The 24,703-nt window shown below is 34.7% G+C and overlaps 3 protein-coding genes across 3 annotated transcripts; all 3 read left to right on the top strand.

Annotated features, from left to right (window-relative positions):
- The first annotated feature begins 3,133 nt into the window (after positions 1 to 3,133).
- LOC130589380 (pentatricopeptide repeat-containing protein At4g30825, chloroplastic) lies at positions 3,134 to 7,191 on the top strand. Its single transcript, XM_057391046.1, has 3 exons — positions 3,134 to 6,055; positions 6,706 to 6,766; positions 7,112 to 7,191. The coding sequence occupies exon 1, from the start codon at positions 3,307 to 3,309 to the stop codon at positions 6,049 to 6,051; it is 2,745 nt and encodes a 914-aa protein (XP_057247029.1). The 5' UTR covers positions 3,134 to 3,306; the 3' UTR covers positions 6,052 to 6,055; positions 6,706 to 6,766; positions 7,112 to 7,191.
- LOC109135771 (pentatricopeptide repeat-containing protein At5g57250, mitochondrial) lies at positions 7,141 to 8,433 on the top strand. Its single transcript, XM_019251326.3, has one exon. It carries the CDS (start codon positions 7,141 to 7,143, stop codon positions 8,431 to 8,433), a length of 1,293 nt encoding a protein of 430 aa, XP_019106871.3.
- Positions 8,434 to 14,968: 6,535 nt separating this feature from the next.
- On the top strand, positions 14,969 to 24,260 carry LOC104901736 (hypothetical protein). The gene is made up of 11 exons (XM_010689337.4): positions 14,969 to 15,870; positions 16,665 to 17,175; positions 19,137 to 19,235; positions 20,585 to 20,685; positions 20,778 to 20,849; positions 21,232 to 21,322; positions 21,917 to 21,997; positions 22,281 to 22,340; positions 22,420 to 22,542; positions 23,631 to 23,669; positions 23,748 to 24,260. The coding sequence occupies exons 2-11, from the start codon at positions 16,801 to 16,803 to the stop codon at positions 23,877 to 23,879; spliced, it is 1,173 nt and encodes a 390-aa protein (XP_010687639.1). The 5' UTR covers positions 14,969 to 15,870; positions 16,665 to 16,800; the 3' UTR covers positions 23,880 to 24,260.
- The last annotated feature ends 443 nt before the right edge of the window (positions 24,261 to 24,703 follow it).

Raw genomic sequence — 24,703 nt, 5'->3', positions numbered from 1 at the left:
TAGGGGCTCTTTAGAGGTGAGGTTTTCCTTACCATCCCCCTTATATATGTTCATTACATTTAGTTTGTTATTCATGTGTTCATTTACGCACCACGCTCTATGTACTAACATGTACACCATCAAAGATTTGGTTGTTGTGGTTAAATTTCAAAGGCTAGGATAGTCTTTTTTATTCTTTTTGTTGTATTTAGTTATTTTTTGTATTGAGCACAACTTTATTTCTATTTTTAAAAATAATTAAATACAAATGTATATATTAATACTCACTCGTTTATTTTTAGTTTACTCACTTCACCTTGGGAATAGAGATGAAAATGGTTCGGGTTCACAGAGGGTGGAGCTTCATCCACATCCATAGGCTCCACCCGCATAAATCATCACCTGCATACATTCATATGTCATCCAACGGTCGAGCGAGTTGGTCCGGTAGTTAGCGGCTCAAGAGATATATTACAGCTTTTACAAAAAGTTATGCTATAAGATACATACTTATTAAAATCGAATAAAGTAAATAAAAATGTGCAAATTGATCATATGGATGATGTGTGGATGTTAAATGGGTGATGGGACGGGTAACGGATGCAAAAATATCATACGCATCCGACCCGCATCCATCACCCCTTTCACCGGCTTTTCATCCATTTATTTCGGGTTTTCACCCACTTAATAAAATCGGGTTAAACAGATGATGGATGATCCATCATCTGGCCATTTTCATTCCTACTTGGGGAGAACCAGAAAAAGGAAGTACAAAAGTATGAAAGAGAAACTGAAAAGGTAGGGCGAGAAACTAGAAATAAAGTGAAACAAAAAGTGGATTAAAATATTTAAATGTGGATGACATGGTGTAAAAAGAGGAGAAAATATATGGAACATATTACCAAGAATAGAAAAGGTAATAGTGTATAGATTAATTGATTTAAAAAAAAAAATAGGCTAAAAATGAAAGTGTATAGATAAAAAGAAACAAATGCATAACTCATTAAACTAATGTTAATAATAGCATGTCTAATCTTTTAGTACTCTTACATTTAGAAAGGAACACTTCAAAATTTTTATAACCTACGTAATTTACACTGCTACACCATTTAATTACATCGTTTATATTCTTACACATAAACCTAAATTTCAAAAACTATATATTATCATATTCTTTGTGTCGGGAGTTCTGGATTGAACTTTAGTTTTCAATATGGGCCACTGAATGAGCTAAGCTTTAATGGCCAATATTTATTCTCAATTTTCACCCTAATATATATATATATATATAGAAATGATTTTATATGAGAATTTACTATGTAGATTAATTAAAAGGAAATGGAACATCATAGCCTGATCACAATTCAATACTTATAAGTTATAACTCCTTTTTCCCACTTTTCAATTGTTTGATTTAAGATTTTGAACTCACATTGTTAAATGATCTGGGGCATCGTCCGAGCCAATAACTAGCTAGAATACTAGTGTAACTAAATGTATTATCTATGCTGAAATGTTAGGAAAAACTATTTAGAATAATAATGTTAATGACATAACTTTTATTTCAGAAAACAAGCTAACGAGATTTGTTTACATTTTAGGATTAGCAGCACTTAAGTTTAAAAAGTGAATGTGGCACATAATTATTTCCCATGACTAATCAAACACGCGAATATGAACTCACATTAGGGAACAAGTTTAGCTAATTAGGGTTTGCCTATCCTCTATCAAGTCTTTCAAAAATAGGCTTCCTCATTCTTTTAATCGACCATGCAGATTTAGGACCATTGTCGTCAATATCCACCAGATTACATTCATGTGATTCATCCATAGTATTTACATATAAATCAGCTTTAGACCTATATAACAGACGACCACTAAGTTTTTCATTTTGACTAATAATTTCGTTAAAATCATCTAATATAAGCCAAGTTTTTGTACCGAAGATGCAAAATTCTTTAAATCATTCCACAATTCTATTCTCTTTCAAAGTTTAGTAATAGCATTAAAAATTAGAGGAGAAAATGAAAGTGGAGTTATTTGAACGTATTTCGACAACTCCATATACTTTTTTTAGCTTGCACCCTTTCTCCAATAACTTGGAACTCAAGCGAGGTTCATCCCGAACTTTACCAATGACGAAATGAACTTCATTTCGTTTCGGTCTATTGTGGTAGAGGGCCACTTACTTTCTTGAACATTTATTTAGAAGCATGAGTTTTTTAGTCTAAATATTCCAATTCTAATCAGAGATCAAAATGTTGCAATCATTCTTGCAGTAGCTTGAGAGAGAAATAATGAAAAATCTAGAGTGAATAGAATTTTTAAGTATTATTATGAAAAAAATAATGTTCGAGAAATTTGGGTTAAATATTGAATTACCAAAAGAATTTCCGAGGAGGCATACGAGGAATGCCAAACATTAACCTTCTATTCAGATTTGTCTCAAGTTGAAATTATTACAATCTTTATTATATAAGCCAAGGGGGAGCTATGGCGTCCTCCTATGGAAAGTCTTTTTTGTCCTTAACTAAATATATAATTGGATATTCAGATTTTCTACAATTATATCCTTTTCTAATTTAAAGATGCAGTCAAAATTCTAATAATAAACTAAATAAGAATTAATAAAGTAACTTGACATATTAAGATAAAAAGGTTATTTAATAAAAAAAGTACAAATTTTATTTGAGTATAAGAGTTTACATCTAAATGCTCATCACAATTTCTAAACACTTTATAAATTAAATTAGTTTGTACAATAATAATTATAAATCACACTTCTAAAATTATATCTAGATGATTTTTTTTAAGAACATATCAAAACAATCGACACACACGATAGAAGGCTAGTATTACTATACCTCAATATCTTTGTTAATTTCAAACTCGTAAAGGATATTTAGTGAATTTCGCCAAACCTCATAAATTATAATTAAATCCTGAAAAATTCAAAAAAAATGAAAACCACTAATTATCCCCAATTTCCAAAGGACCGACCTTTGAATCCAAAGACCCGATCTTGTATTCGGACTCTGAAGTTAATACAACTCCAATTGCTGACTTCAGACTCTGGAATCCGATAATCCGATAATCCGGCTATTTTCATCCTCTTCTTCAACCTTCTGTTATCTTCTTAAATCAAAAGGTACGTCATCTCTACTTCTGTTATCTAGTACTATATATACTAGGGTTCATTTACTCTTTTTTACATCACTTTATTACCTGATTTTAGCATTCTTTGCTACTTTTAGAACTTCTAAGTAACAATTAATTGTTCAATCATAAGTTTTGCTGTGTGGGTTTAGTGGGGTTTTTACATTTTTCATGGCTTCAATACATTTCTCTTTTGTTCTTGATTGTTATGAACCCAAGAAGCTGAATTTGTATGTAAATTCTGGTCATTTTTTTGATCGTTCACCTGTTACCCACTTCCTAAATTCTGCAAATGGAAGTGGGTCTTGTGTAAATTATGCCATTACCAAGGTGAAACATGTAAAAGCTTCTCGTTTTGATTCGGAATTAGTAGATTATTCAGTGAATGTTGGTCAGGTTGATGGTGTTGTTGGGTCATTTAGGAATGATTTAGAGGGTGAGAAGTCAACCTCTTTGGATAGGAATTCTGTGAGTGTGCAGAGGTTTCGTCGTAAAGAGAAGCAAAACTTGAAGAAGCTTCATCTTGTAGGAAAATGTAATGTGAAAGAAGAGGATGTTTGTCATGAACTAGATGTTGGTGTTTATGGTATTAGGCCTGAGTCGAGCATAGCCTCTTTTAATAAGATTTTAAGAGGTCTTGAAAGGGGTGAAGATAGTAAAGCAATGAGATTCTTTGACTGGATGAGAAGAAACGGGAAGTTACAAGGAAATGTGATTGCTTACAATTTGGTTTTACGGGTAGTGGGAAGAAGAGGTGATTGGGATGCGGCAAAGAAATTGATCGAAGAGATGAAATTGGAATCAAGGTGTGAGCTACAGTTTCAGGTTTTTAATACGATAATTTATGCTTGTTCTAAGAAGGGACTTGTGGATATTGGTGCTAAATGGTTCCGTATGATGTTGGAGTATGATGTGGAGCCTAATATTGCAACTTTTGGTATGCTTATGAGTTTGTACCAGAAGGGTTGGAACGTTGAGGAGGCAGAGTTTGCATTTTCCCAAATGCGAAGATTAAATATTAGATGTCAGTCTGCATACTCCGCAATGATCACAATTTACACCCGGTTTGGTTTGCATAACAAGGCAGAAGAGGTTATCGATCTATTGTTCAAGGATACAGTTGTTCTGAACCTTGAGAATTGGTTGGTTACGCTAAATGCTTATAGCCAACAAGGGAAGCTAGAAGAAGCTGAGGGTCTATTGGTTTCAATGCATGAAGTAGGCTTTCCCCCAAATATAGTTGCATATAATACAGTGATCACTGGGTATGGAAAGATATCCAATATGGATGCTGCTGAACAGATGCTCCAGAACCTACGAAATGTGGGCCTGGAGCCTGATGAAACAACTTATAGGTCCATGATTGAAGGTTGGGCTAGATCTGGGAACAGCGAGAAAGCAAAATGGTATTATAATAGACTCAAGGATCTGGGGTTCCCACCAACTTCCTCTAATTTGTACTCCTTGATAAACTTGCAAGCTAAAGATGAGGATGAAAATGGTGCTATTGCAATTCTTGATGATATGATGAAGTTGGGCTGCCAACCTTCCTCCATTCTTGGCACTCTTATACAAGCTTACGAAAAGGTTGGAAGGCTTGATAGGCTGCCTCAAATTTTGAGGGGTTCTCTTTATAATCATGTGCGAATCAACCAGACTGCATGCTCAATATTGGCTATGGCATATGTAAAGCACAACCTGGTGGATGATGCAGTAAAACTTTTAAAACATAAGCATTGGAAGGACCCTGCTTTTGAAGACAACTTGTTCCATTTGTTAATTTGTTCTTGCAAGGAACTGGGCTATCTGGAAAATGCTGTCAAAATATATACCCATATGCCGAAGTCTGATTTCAAATTCAAGCCGAACATGCATATTCTTTCAACAATGATTGACATCTACAGTATTATGAATCAATTTTATGAAGCAGACAGCACTTACCAGCGATTGAAGTCCTCAGGACTCGTGATGGACATGGTTGCCTACAGTATTGTTGTCAGGATGTATGTGAAATTTGGACATCTAGAAGATGCTTGCTTTGTTTTGGATGACATGGACAAACAAACAAACATCATTCCTGATATTTATTTGTTCCGTGACATGCTTCGTCTGTACCAAAGATGCAATGAACGAGATAAGTTGGCAGACTTGTATTATAAGATTCTGAAGAGTGGAGTGAACTGGGACCAGGAAATGTACAATTGTGTCATAAATTGCTGTGCTCATGCTCTGCCTGTTGATGAGCTTTCCAAGATCTTCGGTGAGATGATTCAACGAGGCTTCACACCCAACACTATCACCTACAATGTTTTGCTTGATGTCTATGGGAAGTCCAAACTTTTCAAAAAGGCAAGAGAAGTCTTTCGGATGGCTAAGAAACAGAGATTGACTGATGTGATATCTTACAATACTCTTATAGCAGTATATGGTCAAAACAAAGACTTCAAGAATATGAAAAGAACTATGCGACTGATGCAGTTCAAGGGCTTTGCTGTGTCCCTTGAAGCTTACAATTGTATGTTGGATGCTTATGGAAAAGGACGTCAAATGGAGAATCTTAGAGATGTCTTGCAAAGACTTAAGGAGTCAAGTTACTCTTCAGACCAGTATACATACAATATTTTGATGAACATATATGGGGAACAAGGATGGATTGAGGAAGTTGCTGCAGTGTTGACAGAGCTAAAAGAATATGGTCCAGGACCAGATTTATACAGCTATAACACATTGATAAAGGCATATGGCATTGCAGGAATGGTTGAAGAAGCTATCGCCGTGGTTAAAGAAATGAGAGATAATGGGGTAGAACCTGATAAGATTACTTATCTCAACTTGATATCTGCATTGCGCAGGAATGACAAGTTTCTGGAGGCTGTTAGATGGTCATTGTGGATGAAGCAAATGGGATTGAGCTGAAGAAGTACTGCACATTCTATTTCTTCTGTTCTCCTTTGTATTTAACCAATAACTTTCAATTTTGGTTCTGATTTTTGATCTTTGCTGCGATGCTTACTTAAAATAATAACTATCAATCCACAGTTACTTTGAATCTGTCCTTTTGACCCATTGCCCATGAAATTCTGTATTGCATCAATACTTGAATATAGCAGAGATCTCTGCTACAATTGGAAATGAAGTACTCTGATTGTTGTATTTTGAATTTTTGACTGTTCTATACTTGCAATGCACTCCAACTAACTCAAATGCCAACCTATTTTCCACATTATATAAACAAGCTGGGTGTAAATCCTAAGTCATCCAGCCAGCTTATTCTGAGGGGTAAAGGGGAAAACAATTAAAGAAATAAGTGTCGAAACCTTTCTTTTTGCTGACACCCTTTCAATTATTATTAAGAATGTGTTTCGGTAGCTAGCTATTACTTTTATAAGTGAATCAAGATAGTCTAATGATGAGTATAATCCTATGCTTCCTTCTGTATGTTTCGGATGGGAAGCATTATTTAATTTCTTGATGTGACAAAGCATAACTTCATAATGTATGAAATATCTGTGTCCTGTTTACTTAATATTCAGTTTTTATGACTTATTTACTGATCACTCATCTTTGCAGGTGAAGAAGACAGGGCCATGGTTTTATAGCCCCAACTAAAGCTGTTGCTGCTGGTCTGCTAGTAAGTCCATTTATCTGGTTTTGTTCTTCACGTAGTTTGATATATGATATTTCCCTGAAGAAATATTTTATGAACAGTTTATTGTCAGTTTTGACAGCTGGGTATCTGCTAATAATTAAATGGAAGACTTTAGTGAGTCAATTTTTCCTTGTAAATGTCATTATTTTAACACCATAACTGAAAACATGTCTTTATATCGTCAAGATTTCAAAACATCGGAGAAGGAATAGTATATAATAACATACAATATGAATTTAATTCACTTTAAAGGAAGAAGTGGGCATTAGAGGCTTTATATCAGCAAAAACTTGAAGACATGTCTGGTTATTTTCTGATTGATTTCAGGTCCCTTCATTGCGATGCTGTTCAATTGAATGGCAAAAAGGGCATCCTGGTGCTACTACAGAATTTTGCAAGGTTTTATGCTGGAATTCAACCATGGGAAACTCCAGCCTGCTTTTGCTACATTTATAAAGAGATATGGTTTAATCAAGCCTACGCTGGGCAAGATGTTGGTGCATTACTTATGTATGGAGAATAATGTAGATGGTGCGCTTAGGCTCATCAATGAGTTGAACAATAACAATTTCAAGGTAAATTTTCCAGTTGATTTTATTGGGATGCTTTCAGCACAAGGCAGACCTTTGGATGCATACAGACTTGTCATGGGTGCCCAAAATGATATTCCTTGTATGGATGTAGTTGATTACTCAGTCCTTGTTGACGGACTCTGCAAAGAAGGGTACATTGATAAGGCCATAGATATTTGTAATTTTGCCAGAAAGATGGGAGTTATACTTACAGTAGTCACTTACAACTCAGTTTTTAATGGATTATGTCGTCAAAATTGTCTTGTTGAGGCTTTTAGGCTGTTTGATTCATTGGAGATGAATAATGTTATCCCTTCTGATGTGACGTATGGGACACTGATTGATGCTTTGGTTAGAGAAGGCTTTGTGTTGGATGCTCGGCAATTGTTTGAGAAAATGATCATTAAAAATATAAAACCAAATACCCATATTTTCAATTCTCTAATTGATGGATACTGTAAATTTGGGAATGTGAAAGAAGCATTGAGACTCCTCTATGATATGGAGAACCACTCTCTTAAGCCAGAGAAATTCACTGTAAGTGCTGTGATCTATGGCTTTTCCCTGGAGGGAAACATGGAGGCTGCACTTCAATTCTTCATTGATATGCAAGGAAATGGCTTTTCCCCTGATTTCTTGGGCTTCTTGTACTTAGTAAGGGGCCTATGTGCAAAGGGTAGAATGGAAGAGGGAAGGAGCATTATAAGAGAAATGCTTCAAGACGAATCTGTTCTCAGGTTGTTAGAAAGAGTTGATGGCGAGATGGAAACGGAGTCTATAGAGCGTTTTCTAGTCCACTTGTGTGAACAGGGAAGCATCCAGGATGCTCTTACCATTCTCAATGAGATTGGATCAATGTTTTTTCCTTGCAAGAGAATTTCTAGTTCTAGTGCATATAAACCTACTGCATCTTCTGAGGAAAATATGAGGGTCATTTCTCCTGATGCTCTTCCCTCCATCCATCAAATGGACTTTGATGCTGTATACTCGAAAATGACATCTCTTTGTTCACTTGGCGATCTTCAAGGGGCTACTGCATTAGCAAAAGCGGTTATCTCCGGATCTACAAAAAAATGATAGCGTCACATGACACCTATCTTGAGCTAATAGATGCAGGGCCTCGGGGTTTGGTCATTCATGAGAAGCAACGCAACGTATGAGCTACAGCCTACAGGTACATTCCCTTCGACCGAAACTCGTTTCATATCCCTTTTTAAGCACACAAAAGCTGTAGCTTTCTAAACAAATAAATTTACTCTTTATCTCAGTAGGTTCAGGCGTTTGTCTTCTACCTTTTAAAAAGTACTCCCTCCGTTTCATTTTAATCTACACACTTACACTTTTCACGCATGCCAATGTAAAACTTTGAGGACATATATCTTTAGTTTTGTATTTGTAAAAATTATAAAAGTACATATTAATAAAATACATACTAATACAAATCTAACAAGATCCCACATGACTATATTTTTATTCACGTATAAATCACAAACGAGGGTCAAAGTGCAATTTGTGAATAGTGTAAAATGTCAAAGTGTGTAGATTAATATGAAACGGAGGGAGTATTTCTTAAATGCACTTTAGTGATGAGCTTTATGAAAATCATCAAAAACTCCACTATCAATCTCCCATGAATGATTGGTTAGATTAAATAAATGAGGAGAAACTAGAAGGGCAATGATAGGGTAAATAATAGATTAAATAATGTTTGGACACTGATAAAAGAATATGAAGTGCTCTGGTCAAGAAGTTGTCTGATTTGGGAAAAACATTACCACACAGAAATTGAGAACCAATTTTATCCCTCATCTCCTGCTTTGATTCGTAAAGCATGGCATCCGATGTTCTTAATAGATGAAAAAACATTATTCATTGGATAAGGTAGAACCCGAACCAAAAATGAACCAAGCTGATGTAGTCAGTTCTGAATCCAAACAAATTTGTTGGGAGACCTGAACTGGAGTCTTAATTAATATTCATGAAGTTCATCACTGAAGATCAAATCCATAAAATGAAAATGGACATTTTTGTTGACGTATTTCCTATCTCCCAAGGAAGCTATATGCCCAAAATTGTTTACTTTTACTTTTTTTCTAATTGAGGCACACAAACATTCATGAAGTTTAATACTAAAGATCAACTCCATATAATTAATGGACCTTTTCATTGACGTATTTTATCGAATTTTAAGTAGTTTTGTTTTCTGAAGGAAGCTATATGTCCAAAATTGCAGTTTGCTTGTACTTTATGTAATTAAGAAGCATTACAATTTGACAGTGATCACATATATGGAAAGACTTGCTCAAAGTTTATAGTACGTATGTTTTACTTAAAAGGCAATAACAACTTCTTTTGGCTGTACACATGCTAGGTTGATGAGTTTTCTGTCAACTCGGAGTTGGTAGGCATCATATTTTGCTTGCCCATTTGGATATGTTTTCGGAGTTGGTAATACTCGTCCAAAGTTACCTTTCCAGAGAAAGATCAGGAAGAAGACATATGAAGAGTATTCAGAGCTATGGATTGGCAGAACCAGAGTGTCCAATACTCCTCCAGTGCTGGCTACATCGCGAAAGGCATGTTGTGGATTTTACGTCAAGGCTCATGGATGTTCTTTGTGAATGGACCAGTTGGTGATTAATTCTAAATTTATACTTAAAACATCACAAAAAATGTTTTAACCCCCCCCCCTCCCGCGGAGTGCGCGAGAAAGGTGTTGATATGTATGCCAAATCTGAGTTTGTAGAAAGTCTTCATTAGGTGATATGTTGATGTTTTATCTCGATCCTTAATGGGAAGTGAACTGTGGGTGCGTATGCCAATAAGTTCTTGCCTCTTAACACAGAGGACCCGTTTGGGCTCTATCAAGTACTATTACACCCGAAAAAAAACTTAAAATCTATCTGGTGTTCAAAACCCTTTCATATGGTACTCGACTACTCATATTAGTACCATTTTGCGGGTTTTTATGGTACTACTACTACTAGATGGCATATTGGATCTTTTGGCGATAACGCTCATGATTCCTCCGCGTATGCAGCCACTCAGCCGCAGCAATGGTTTATGTCGATGCAGCTTCATTTCAAGTGATTCTGATTATGTTGGCTTAAGTAAACTGCCAGGAGTTGCTCAGCTTCATTTGAAGTCATAATTTAGAATGGTTTTAATGTCTTACGATTCTCTCTTTTTCATCACTTTTGCTGACATCAACAAGATGATTTATTGTGATGTAGCCAGGTATTACGTAGATGGTATTATTGTCAATATGAAAATGGCTATAAGATAATATGTTCACTATAACTTCCTCTTTTGTTGGTGGCCTAAATTTTCAGTACAAGAATTCAACTACCTATAATATTTACTCGAAGAGATATGAGGGTCGTCCATTCATCTCAAAAGATAGGACATACTTTGTCTTATTCTTTGACTTGTATTTCTGCACGATTCACAAACCAATACAACAATCAATGTGCATACAATATTTTGATTAGTGATGGCCACTTGTGTAGGCTAGGCGGGCCGGATCGTGGGCCGTAGTGAGCTGGGCTGGGTTGAGATTTCACGGCGCAGGATCGGACCGTGAAATTCATGGGTTGGGCAGGCTGGTCCACGGGCTGAAAAATCTTGGCCCAAACCAGTCTCTTTTACCGGTTTTCACGGTTCGTAGGTCTGGTGGGTTGGACCGGGCTGATGGGCCAGCATGAGAATTTATTTTTTAAAATTATTTAATCATTGAAATTATTCATTATTGTTACATAAAATCTTTAAAATGAATTAAAATATATATAAATATTAGTATTAATGAATAATTTCATTATTTTTAAATTTGATTGAATTATAATATATGCAATTTGACTAGAATATATATACAATTTGATTAAAATATATACAATTTGGTTCAATATTTACTTGGATTGGGCTGGTCTGATTCATGGGTCGGGTTGGACAGGTTTCATGGTCCGGGCTGAGCGGTTTTAGTAGTGGGCTTTAGTGGACCGGGATCAAGAAATTTGGCCCATGGCCTACCCATCAATTTCACGGTTCGAGTTGGGCTGGACCGGACTTTTTGTTGGCCTGGCCCACACGGCCCACGAGGTGGGCTGGGCTGGATTGGCCCGCATTGTTGGTCATTTCTAATTTTGATTAGTCGAAGAAATATAAGTAATCCTTGATGTTGAGGAAGTTTCAGAAAAATTATAGGTATTTTGATCAATCTTTTACTCTCTTTCTTACCCAATAGAAGGAAAACTTTTTCGAATGTCTGAGTTTTGACAAAATTTTCACTCTTGAGTACATTTAATATTTTCGACACTTTAAATCGATTCTCAATACTCATTACCTTGCCGGTATTTTCACTTCCTACTACTTATATTTCTTTCCTCTAATAAGCTAAGGTTTCTCTCCAACATTTCCCTCACAAAGAAATCAATTTCTCTTTGGAATATTTGTTAATACATTGAGGTGGCAAAACATTAGAAACTCTCTATACACAAAGTGTAAGTCTATCACTTACAAGAGTCCAACTAAATTAGACATTTAACTCGTTAAATTTTAGAGGTTCTTCTTAAGCAAGGGACAATTGCACACACATTTAGACTTGTCAATTATTAAGAAGTCAAATGCAGTTGACATATACTGATTTTTTAGAAAATGATGACCTCTTTCTATGAGAATTGTATGTCTGTATTAGCCCCATCATGGATCATGGTGGCCTGCATTTTCAGCTTCTCACAATCACAAGACTTGGGTAGCTTGTGTATCAAATACACAATAATTAGAGCTGGTAAAAAAATAGTTAGGCAAAAAGCCTGAACTAATTTATTCCATTTTAACTCGAAAAGAACGAGCTAATAAAGCATTAGTCAGAGAAAAAGTCTGACCTACTTTATTCCATTTTAACTCGAAAAGAATTCGAACTTTCAAGGCTTTTCTTTGCAATCCAAACTCGAGACTGACATTAAAAACCCAATTTAACCCGCCAAAAACTTGGTCTAACCCAATCTCTCCGGCCTACTCGAATTGCACGGTTTTTTTTTTTTACATAAATCCAGTTTGCCCCGCCCTTTTAAAAGTATTAATAATTATGTACTCCAATTTTACACCTAGATCCAAAGTTACCATCACAAAAGGAAATAAGAAATTATGCTAGATAAATTCTCGTTTCATTGTAACATTGTTTATGTGGTAGTATTATTTTAGGAGACTTACAAGCCCTTTTTTTCTGAATCTTTATTATTTTTGTTCAAAATTACTCCCTCCTATTTGGAGATATGTAAATGTGATCGTGACTCTACGAGAAGAGGTAATTGTGATAAATTAATGAACATGGACCGTATTATTTTTATCTATTAATATCGACGTAAGTTGATAACGAGCAATTAAATAAAAAATAATAAATGTATATGCTAATATGCACATATATTATGATATTAACGAGTTTGTCTTGTAAGAGACCGTTTACTTCTAAATTAAATTTAGGCAATGGTAAGCCCAATATTAAAAAGAGAATTAGCGCAATAGTGACTTGGTTAATTTCTTTCGATGACTAGTTTAATACATTTAGTGACTAGGTCTACTTTTATATTAAAATTAGACCGTCTCTTTTAATAATTTTTGTTTGCATTAATGATTGAAAATTATATATAGAATAGAAAAATTGATCGTACAATTGATACATTAGAATAGATGGAGAGAAGAAGATTTATGTTGGTTTGTTACACTATGCAATCCTTAACTTCAAGCATTTTTCACTCCCGTATAGGTATAGCTTTATGAAGACTTAAAATCATGTATATCAGATTGCTAGTGTTAATGGTCTACCAAGAACATGTGAAATTTTCTAAATCTACAAAAAAGTTCTGGGCATTAGAGCAACCTTATTCATAAATTTATATGTGGTTCATGAGGATGAACTTTTATTTTATTTTATCTTAATCATGAACTTCTTGAAGCTCATGTCATGAAAGTTTTATATAAAATAATATAATTAAGTGCTCGTTTGGTATACATGGGAATTTAATCCCTGTAGTAAGTTTCATTTTTTTAGGAAATTACTTTCCTTACATAATTCTTAGGAAATGGGCTAACTTTGTTTGGTTGACATCAAGAAATTTACAATACCTATGAATTGATTTCCTGTATTTTGTTTGGTTTACTTTTTTAAATTCCCATGAATTCCAAAATTAATGTAGCGCCTAGTGTTTTGACAAGGATAATATGGTAATTTTTGTGTGTTAATATATGAGGGAATTCTAATTGACTAGAGTGGGTGGGTAATTAAATTCCCACATTTTGTGGGAATTTCAATTTCGCAAGGTATTTCCATTGCACCATTTTTTCAACTTCCTATCAACCAAACAACTTCAGAAATGAGAAAATGTTGGGAATTTTCATTGCCTACATAAATTCCTGTCAACCAAACGAGCACTAATAAATCATTTTAAATTAATCAAAATATTATTGTGTAAATCATTATCTTTGTATATCTTCATATTCTTATCTCTTTCCTTGTATATCTTATTCTCTAGGATATTGTTATCTTTTTCTATATTTGTTGTTAGCCTTGTACTATATATTCTTTGTGAACCTCTTTATCAACATAAGCTTAATTCACTTTTACATGTTGTCTGAGCAAGATAATCCTCAACCTAAATTTTTCTTCTCTCCTTTTGACACTCTTCATCCCTCTCTTCCTCCATGTCTTCATATACTATCCCTAATGATGTTGATCCCAAATTCCCTCTTATTGTTGTCAATCTTACCAACATCATCAACCTTACAAACTTTAACTACCTCTCTTTGAAACTTAAACTAGAGGCTATTCTTGTTGCCCATGGTTTATTCAAGTTCTTAGAGGATCCCACATATTGTCTTCCGCCACTCATACATCTATCGACGCCACCTGAATCATACTACTTCGTTCCACCAAGACAAATGGCTTTTAAGTTCCCTCCTTGGTGCCCTTGACTCAATCATTGTGCCTTTGGTATCTCGTTTTCACCATCACCAAGCAAGCATGGGACATCTTGGCCCATACCTTTGCACACCATACTTGAGGTCATGCCAAACTTATAGGGCCAACCTCAAATCTATCACCAAAGGCACCCAAAGCATCTCCAAATATGTTATAACCATATGCATTTTGTGTCAATCACCTTGCGGTTCTTGATGATCCTCTAAACCCGAAGACTTCATTGGACGAGTTCTTGAAGGACGACTCATTAACACTGAATTTCAATTTGTGGTCGATTATGCTAATGATCGAAATACTCTAATCACATTTGATGAACTTCATGAGAAGTTGTTTCTCAAAGAGGGCACTTTGAGTACCACCTCTACTCAACCCCATCCTAGTCCCTGCCACGGCTCACGCCACTGCTACCCATCCTTACCTCTAAATTCAAATTATCATTCACTCTCCTTTTTCCACACTAAACTACCGCGTCCAATCATAACATAAAAACAAAACTTATTTTTTACCAGCCATATAAATTCCTTCAAACTGAAACCAATATAAAAATATTATCCCTAAACTTAAAATGTTTCGAACATGTAACCTACTAGAAATTCTTTGTTTATCCAACCTCAAGGCTCAACTCTCAAGCCTTCCCTTTTGAATTTTTTTTGTTCAAAAAGAAGCCAATCCCCAAAGATGCTCAAGTACAACAAACCAAATTAAAATGTTTTAAACCCATATTCTTTCTTTCACAATATAGAAATGTTTAAACTTTAAACCCATGTCACGATGTCAAACATCTCTAATTTGGGTTTTTGGGGTTGGTCAAAGTGAACCACAAGAAAACACAGAAGACAGACAACGAAATCTGAGTGTTTTTCATTCTTTTCTGGGTTTTTCCAAACTTAATCACCCAATCAACAACTTCCCACTCCTTTCCTCCTCAATTGTCACCAACACAAACAACAAAATCATCAACCCACATTAATTTTTCTCATTTTGTTTGCAAAACCATTAAAAATCAAATCATCCAAAACCTTCAAAATTGTCCCCAGTTTTTTTTTCATATTCTCTCTCCTCTACCCCCCTACGTTGACGCCATTGTTTTTCTTAATTTGAATTTTCAATTCAATTCAAAGAAGACAAAGACCCATATAAAGGGTAGTAGATTTTGTTTTCCTTTTTATATATTTTATTTTCAAAAAAGGGGTTGATAAAAAACCCATCAAAAATATGGGTTTTTCATATTTTGGGTGTTTTTATAAGTTGAATGATTAATATAAATATTTTCCCAATTATTAATTCTCCAGACAGGAAGGCTGAGCAGTGAGGAGGAGAGAGAAAGTGAAAGAAAGTGTGCAGAAAAGACCAAGTCTTTCCTTCCTTGATTACACTTTTTTCAAATAAACTATACTACTTCAAGCTTGCTCTTTCTCTATCCTTCACTCTCTACTTCTGAATCCATTTATATTTTCTGGGTTTTAGATCTTGAACTTTTTTTACAGTTTTTTTTTAATCTGGATTTGAACTGGGCACTTCAAATTTCCAGTCTTTCTCAGGTATTACATCTCACTTTTTAATACCCATATTTTTTTTTCAGTTTTGAATGAGTTTTAATTGATTATAATGGTAGTAGCATTGATTTGGAATCTGGGTATTGTTTTGAATTATGTTAAAAAAGTGATCTTTTTTGGTGTGATTATTGTGTGAAATGTGAATGTTTGTTTGAGAATGAGATTCTTGGTGTTTGTACTTTAATGGTTTTTTTTTTCTTTGGGTTGTTTGAATTTTAATGGCTGTAATTAATTCTGGGTGTTTCTGGATTTTCCTTTGGTTGGTTGGTTTGACTCTTTGGAGGGAATTGAGGGGATTTTTCTTTAAAAGTTGGTTTGACTGTTTTGAGGAAAAGGGATTTCTGGGGTTTATTTTTGTATTTGTTTTGTTCATATTTATGTGGTTTGTTGATTGGGATAAGATAAGATCGACATTTGTGAAATTTAAGTTATGAAAGGAGTAGTTCTTTATGCTATGCTTTTTTGCTTCATTATCTTTGTTTTATCTTTATGATTACTTTTCTATGATAAATCTATGATAAATTGCCTTTAGGAAAACCTAACTAGATTGCAGAAGATAAAATTTCATCTTGAAGGTCACAAAACGGTATATGAAGCTATCTATTGTTGTTGTTATGTCCAATTTTCCTGATAATTTTTTTGTCTTTCGAATTTTGGCAAATAAGTTGGATTTGCATCAATTTGCTTGTTGTAGAGAAGTCTTCCTGTTAACATGTATGGTAGTCATGTGAAAAGAATGTAAGAAGTTGCTCTAATGATATTAACTCTACACTTTGCAGACTCCACTCTAGCATTGTTGATTATTCAGCTTTATTGTGGTGGTGTTCGATATTCATCTTATGTAAAGGCGAAGCAGATAAGGATAGTGAGGTGATAGATCATGTTTTGATACAACTTTGATTTATTGACCGGGAGATGAAGGCAACAGAAGCCTGGGGGTTAAGTATGCAAATTTTGCCAATGCAACGCCACCGGCATGCTTCCAGAAGACCATTGTGGATTATAGTGTTGCTTTGCTTGGTCAGCTTATTTGTGATTTGTGGATATGTATATCCTCCTGAAAACTCGACAGCTTGCTATGTTTTTTCGCCTAGAGGTTGCAAAGCTTTCACAGAATGGCTTCCATCTTCTGCTAAAAGAGAACTGAGTGATGAAGAATTGGCATCACAAGTTTTAATTGAAGAATTTTTGAAAACTCCACCTCGACCAACGGCAAACCCTAAGATTGCTTTCATGTTCTTGACTCCAGGATCGTTGCCTTTTGAGAGGCTTTGGGATTTATTCTTTTCTGTAAGAGTCTTCTTTATCCTTCTTCTCATTGACAACCTTTTTCATGCTTTGCTGTCTACTTTCCACTGGCAACCATATATGATCTGTTAGTTAAGAAATCCTTTCATCCTAAAACTGCTCATGACAAACCAACATCATGTGCTGAACCTCACTTTATTGAAGTATCAAGTATGTGATCATGAGCTCTGAGTTACTTTGTTGCTATTTGATAGCCTAATTTGCTTAATGCTTTCTTCTGACTTTTATAGAAAACATCTTTTAGAAAGTTCAGGGAAACAACTAATCAATTAGCAATGAAATCCATTGTGTTTTTCTTTTGAAAATTATGCGCCTAGTCGAAAGTTACACAGCTAATAGCTAATGTAGGATAGTTATACTTGTCAGTTTATTTTGTTTTATGCTCTTTTTCCAATATACAAATTTTCTTTTGGGGGAGGGTATGGCAGAAATCGATGAACAAATTACAGAATTGTCAGTGTTACTGAAAACATGACTGTTTGAAAGTCATGCAATTAGTAATATTTGTAGGATAACAATTGTTAGTCATAAGTTCTATGCTTCCCTTTTTTAAGTAAATTATCGTTTGAGAGGTTATTAGTTGATTTTTTGTTGAAAAGCTATGCAGTTGTCATTGCTTTTCTGGAAATTGTAGACGTTTGCAGCTATTAGTTATCGTAGATTGTTTCATGCTAATATTTGATGTGTCTGCTTTTTATAAGATTACACTGGAATAATTAACTGTTAATTTTTTAAATTTTAAGATCTTACTGGAGAACAAGCTTAAATAATCAACATGTTTAAGGACTTGCTTATATGCTGAAACTCTGTTTCGGGTCATCAGGTGTGCTGGAATATGTTGCCCAGTGTGAAGAAGGTCTATGTAAGGGTGTGAACCATAAAGTATAAAGGCATGGATTTCTCTGTGGGATAAGACTATAGTATTGGGATTTTTCAAAGTTTATCTTTTTATTTATTTATTTATTTATTTATGTATAGTGTTACCTAGGAAAGGTTAATTATTACATGTTCTGATGGGTGTATAGGTTACATACTAATCCCTCCATCTTTTTGATGGTTGCACACTTAAACTTGCTTCATCATGGTCTCCAGCGCACAGCTCACTTTGACCATTAAAATCTTTAGTTGCATTAAACGAATCTAACATGTTTATGTATGATTTTTTTTTGATATTCATATTAGTGAAAATTCATGGTCAAAGCTTTCGAATTTTGACCACAAAAAGCAAATAAACATTAGAAAGAAACAGAGATAACCTTTCCTGCCATGCTTTATTTTCTCTTTGAAGAAAAGAAAAGAAAGGAAAAGAAAAGAAAAGAAAAAAGGATTATTTTAAACTACAGCAATATATGGGAGGTTGTGCACTGATTCCTGGATCAGGAAATGTTCGCTGAATTTCATTTTTCTAGTGTCTTGCTTGAAAAGATATAAAAGTGAATCTTATAAGCCACTGTGGTAAGTGTAATAATATTTGTGTTTGAATTTCCTGGATATATAAAATTACACCTTCTCCCTTCAATGACATATTGATAATTGACATGGGAACAAAGATGGACTTTGAAATGCTTACCAGAAATTCTGGTTTTTGAATTTTGTCATAGACATTTGTTGGGTTCTGATAATCAATAATTTTAAGTAATCATTAACTTGCATGTAGATCAACCATAAATTGGATGAGCTGAATGCTTGTTATCTTAAGGTTGGATCCTGCTGCCAGACAAAAGCTATTAGAACAAGAGCAGTGTTTCCATTGATTTTTCTCAATACTCTGCTGACTGCAATAAGTAGCTTTCAATCTTTAATTTGTGTCCTCTGAGGTTATTCCTCTGATGTGGCACCTGTGGCAGGTTCATGACTCATGAAGGCATCTATTTTTTAATTGCAATAAGCAGCTTTTCTATCTGTTAATTTTGTGCTCTGAGGCCACTCATCTTATATGGCAGGGCAACGAGGGAAAGTTTAGTGTCTATGTGCACGCATCTCAACGGAAACCTGTACATCAAAGCAAATATTTCCTTGGTAGTGACATCCACAGTGACAAGGTTTGTACCTTCAAGGTTTCACTTTAGGTCATGTTAAGAATTGGGTTAGATGGTAGCTATTCCTTTATGCGACTAAAATTATGTCTTTGTAGTTACATTAACTATCTTCGCTACATATATTAGTTAAAGAAACCTATCAACATGGTATCTCTTCGATATAAATTGTTCCATCAAACTATAAGTTGACCTGCTCTCTTTTGATGGTGTTGTTGTAACAATTTTTCATTTATTCTATTGTGAATGTCCGCTTACCATTCAATTACCTTAGTACTTCCAGAGACTTCTGCCAAGAATGGGATTCTGTTCCCTTTTTTTTCTAAGTTTATTGGTTGGGGAGTGGGCTCGGATATGTGATCTTGCTGCCCCTTAAATGCTTAACGGCCGCTTTGCAATGGTGCTAATGGTGATGCATTTTAGTAGTAAATTTGCGAGGGAAGTCCGATGTCAATATTTATGGTAATTAAGAATATATAATTGCCTTTGATATTATTAGTTGTCAACGCTTTGACTTTTGCACTATTCATATATTGGTTTTGACTGTATTAGTGACTAGTATGTAAAAGAAACTTTAGTATGTAAGATGTTGTTGGAATATTGGATATATCTCAAGTCTTAAGGCATGTGGAAAATATTAACTTTCTATAATGCTCACTGATACTTCCTCCGTTTTTTTTTACTTGCAGCTTTTTGATTTTCACGCTTGCCAATATACAACTTTGACTACTAATATCTCTAATTGTATACTTGTGAAATTTATAAAAAGTTGAAATTTTGTAAATGTATATTGAGATGAATCCAACAACATCGCACATGCTAAACAAAGTACAAACAAAAGTAGTAGACAATTAGAGATAATAATGGTCAAAACTAATGTAGCGGCCAGTGTAAAAACCAAAATGCTGCATTTGATATTAAACAGAGGTAGTATTTTCTGTATATAGTTTCTTTCTGTGATATTCAAACTTGGACAAAGTGTCTACTTAGATACGGGTTTTTGCGAGTGTCGGATTCGTCCATTTCGTATAAAAATGTCTAGTTTCTGGTTTGAAATGAAGTGCCCGCATAGTATTATGTGGTAATAAAAATTTATGAAGAAAATCACGTGTTTGGGGATGAAGTTTCATTACTATGGACATTAACAAGAGAATTGCTTACACATTTACTATAAAGTTCGTTACTATTACCACGATCTTTCAATAACTACCAAATGGGCCATAATTAGTAAGGTATTCACTGACCAATCACAAGGGGCCGAAGAATGAGACATTTGATAGAGTGCATTCTAAATTATAAAAATAATAACTGAGCTGACAGGGTTATGTAAATCCATATGTTGGTGCTGGTCACAGGTTGGTTGGGGTCAAGTCTCAATGATAGATGCAGAACGGCGCCTTTTGGGTAATGCACTGAGAGATCCTGATAACCAGCACTTTGTATTGCTCTCTGATAGGTGTGTAAATATGGTCTCCCTTTATTTGTTATTGCCTCATCAAAAATAGCTTAGTCCTGGGCTTCTGATCTATAATTGTTCTTTACTTGCAGTTGTATACCCTTGCACAGATTTGACTATGTGTACAACTATCTGATGTACACAAATGTAAGCTACATTGATAGGTGAGTTCTGTGAGTCAAACAACTGTACTTTTATTTTTTTCAGCTAGTGTGTGGTGAGGTCCTACCTTTCATACTTGGACTCTTTAGTCTTTATTTACTTTAAGTCCCTGCTGTATCACATCCTCAACACTTTGACATGGGTATGGATACCTTGAGACTTCATTTTGGGCCAAAAATGAATTTTTTCATAAAATCATTGAGTCTGACACAAACCCGTCTGTCTGACAGCATCGAGTAACATAGGGTCCTACGTAGAGATTTTGATCTGTTTTCTGTATGTTTGCGTGACTTCTTGGAATTAATTAGATTTTATGTCTATTTTGATCTTTACTCTAGTGTCTAGTCTTGTACTTTAAACTAATTGAGTACATTTGTCCTCCAGTTTCTTTGATCCAGGTCCTCATGGAAATGACAGGTACTCACCACATATGTTACCTGAAATAGAAAAGGAGGACTTTCGTAAGGGTGCACAGGTGAGACTTTGTATTCCGTTTCTGATAACTGTTCACGACTTCACGTACAGATCATGAATTCACTGCTGCTACTGGAACTTGGTTTAATATTCAACTAAATGTTATTGGGGGAATGGTCATGAGTGCATTAACAAGAATACCTACATGTGTCATAGATTCATTTTAGTATAGTAAGCATGTCATTATGTCAATGGTCAACTCATGTCAATAGTTCTGGATGTTGCAGACAGCTCATTACTCCGATTATATTCCACGTATTTGATGTTTTACTGTATAAAATTTTGTATATTGTGTTTAGAGTTAGATGTTTTAGTTGTCTATTTCTCAGTAGCTTGCACCGTTTACACTTCCTTGGTAAAATTTAACTCTGCATCAAAGAGCACATATAATTTTGTCGCTTATCCTCTTAATGTAACTTCTGCTCCAATTTTCATGTAAACTTCTGGTCTATGATGACTTTATTTGATGTGTAAATCAGTTGCTACTAGGTGTTTCCATCTGAAGTCTGTACAAAATCAACTCATGATGTAACTTAATCGTGCAAAGTTTTCTATCATGGTCCATAGTATAAAACTATGTTTTGATGTTTTGCAGTGGTTCCACTTGAAACGACAGCATGCAATGATAGTAATTTCTGATACCCTCTACTACTCAAAGTTCAAAAACTACTGCAGGGTGAGCCACCCCCCACCCCCCACCCCCCCAAAGTTTACTGTGACTCTATAATTGATAGCTACATACATGTGCTATGCATAGTTTAAGATTCACATGCATAATAAGATGCTAATCTCCCAAAATCCCAGATGGTGGAAGAAGGCATGTATCAACCATGTTTATTCATCTTCCTTGCAGAAAGATATAAGCTAAAGACATCATGAAAACATGCATAACATTTAGATATATATGAGGCTCATGAGGTTAAAATTAAAATGCTGACTGGTCTATTTACTCTGAACAGCCTGGCTTTGAGGGTAGAAATTGCTACTGTGACGAGCATTACTTGCCAACTTTCTTCAATGTAAGTGACACTATGATGTTTTTTCGAACTGAAAATTTTCCTGCCTTAAGTTAACATACTTTTTCTCGGCAATTTCTAGATCATCGACCCAGGAGGGGTGGCAAATTGGTCAGTAACCCATGTTGATTGGTCTGAACATAAGTGGCATCCAAAATCTTATAGGGCACAGGACGTCAGCTATGAGCTCTTGCAGACAATCGCGGTATGGTCTTACTTTGGTTATACTACCTTTGGGGTCGTTATCTCATGTTTATCCGTCATAGAAATAGAAAATCTTCTTTTGAAAGGGAAAGAAAAATGAAAATTCTATAGTTTTTATCAGTGCAACAGAAATATGGCATATGCATAAGTGTTTTCGTGGTGTTGTTTACTGTGACGTTACTTTATGTTCGTGCTCTGTGGAACAGCCACATGAGATACTTTTTGGTTGGGCAATCTTCTAATAACAAGCTTTAGAATTACAGAACTTCCTAATACAACCTTTACATTTCAAACTTAGTATATCAATTTTCTTCTTAACTCGATTAACGTCTCCATGAGGATATTCTTGGAGGAATCGGGTGATTTCCATTGATTAACCTTGAGGTTCCATTGTATTGTACAAGACATCCTACATTAGAACTTCATTGCTGACCAGTTTCTCCTGTGATGAATTTGAATGTGCAAAGTTTTATCTGTAAAATGGTCATAATAGATGTAAAAGTTTTTGTGATGATTTCAGGTAATACCAGACATAAGGAAGATCTTTGATGAATTTTTTGTATTTCAAGGCAGTTGACAGAAAGTACCCTGAATCTTAGACTGTTTGGTTGGGAGGAAAGAATTTCTGGGAAAACCAAATTTCGTTTTTTAGCTCACCTTCTCTCCTGTCCTTCATCTCCTCTCTTCCATTTTTTCTTTTTCCTTTTCTCCATAACGTTTCTAGGAAGAACAAACAAGAGAAAAATTATGTTTGGAGCCTGATTTCCGCTGAAAATAATCTTCAGCTCATAATTCTGCTAAACCAAACACAACCTTAACATACCTTAACGAATATATTCCTCAATTATTCAACAAAATTAAGAAATCTTAATCAATACTTTCCATAAAGCAAAAGGTATCTCCTTCAGGAATCAGTAAACAAGCTTATAAATTCAACATCAAACATGTGAACCTAATTCGTTAGTGTGCTCACTTTAGTGGAGTTTGTTGATTTACCCTAATGTTGTTTTTCTTACAGAAAACTAACATTCCAGCATACTCTTAATAAAACTACTTGTCATTCTTGACTCTTTTTTATTGTTCTTGCAGTCTATTGGTGAAAGTGTGCATGAAACTAGTGAAGTGAAGGTAAAATAAATTTTCATTGAAATTAAGTTCTTTTGTCCTTCGTAGTTTCTAAAATCATGTTTGTTCGGAATCTTGCAGAAGCAAGTATATGTAGATCGTTGTCTATGGAATGGAGTGAAGCGTCCTTGTTATTTGTTCGCTAGGAAATTTTACCCGGAAACTCTCAACATTTTGATGGAACTCTTCTCCAATTACACTGCTGGTGCCTAAGCATTAAGCAATGACTACAAGAGCTAGAGATATCCTTCGATTGACGTCTTACAACCCTCTTTTTCCTTCCTTTGCCCCAAATACATAGCTTTTTTCCGTTCCGTTGTAAATGTTGATGCCAATACATATGATAGCAGCCTGGGAAAAGAGCATATTATTCAGTTCTTCAACTGCGTGCTTAGTTGCGAAGGTTGCTGCTTCAGCGTAATTCGGATGATTCAATGTCTATTCTTTTCCCCCATCCTCAGTATTCTTCTGTAATTTTGCCGCTGTAACAAATGTTAGAGGGGATCATTTCTTAGATATAGATATATTAATATAATAGAATCACCTTGCAGATTTTCCTTTTGCTTAAGCTAATGATAGTGATACTAATACTACTTTTCTCGCCTTGTTATGTGTCATTTTATTTGTTCCAAAACACTTTGCTATCGTGGTTTTGTTCATGCATGATGGTAAACATTTAGTGGCCGTATGGTTCAAACTAAGAAATGGAAATAAGAAGTGGAATGCCAATAGAATCACTTGTCTTTGACATGTGTTTGTTTAATAGGAATGGAATCATTGTTTTAATGATTCTCCTTACTCATTATTTGGTTCACCTTATGAAAGAATTTATATTTTTTTATTCTATTGTTATTATAAAATCAACAAAAAGTATTTGAAAAAACTATATTCTTAAATAATTTCATAAAACAAAATATTAATATTCATAGAAATTGCAAAAAAAAATTATTGTTGTTCTACCAACTATTTTAGCAAATTACTTAAAAAAATTATTTTAAATTCTAAATAATCCTAAATATTCAGAGAAAATTATAAAA

Source organism: Beta vulgaris, chromosome 8, assembly GCF_026745355.1.
Source record: "Beta vulgaris subsp. vulgaris cultivar EL10 chromosome 8, EL10.2, whole genome shotgun sequence".
Classification (NCBI taxonomy): domain Eukaryota; kingdom Viridiplantae; phylum Streptophyta; class Magnoliopsida; order Caryophyllales; family Amaranthaceae; genus Beta; species Beta vulgaris.
The sequence above is the reverse complement of the archived record's forward strand: the minus strand, read 5'-3'. Positions and strand labels throughout refer to the sequence as shown.

Bases quoted from the DNA above. Each gene is read 5' to 3' on its own strand.
- LOC130589380 (XM_057391046.1), top strand. From the start codon at position 3,307: ATGGCTTCAATACATTTCTCTTTTGTTCTTGATTGTTATGAACCCAAG.
- LOC104901736 (XM_010689337.4), top strand. From the start codon at position 16,801: ATGAAGGCAACAGAAGCCTGGGGGTTAAGTATGCAAATTTTGCCAATG. The intron at 20,686-20,777 runs GTGTGTAAATAT...CTTTACTTGCAG, and splicing joins TTTGTATTGCTCTCTGATAG to TTGTATACCCTTGCACAGAT. The intron at 21,998-22,280 runs GTGAGCCACCCC...TACTCTGAACAG, and splicing joins AGTTCAAAAACTACTGCAGG to CCTGGCTTTGAGGGTAGAAA.
- LOC109135771 (XM_019251326.3), top strand. From the start codon at position 7,141: ATGGCAAAAAGGGCATCCTGGTGCTACTACAGAATTTTGCAAGGTTTT.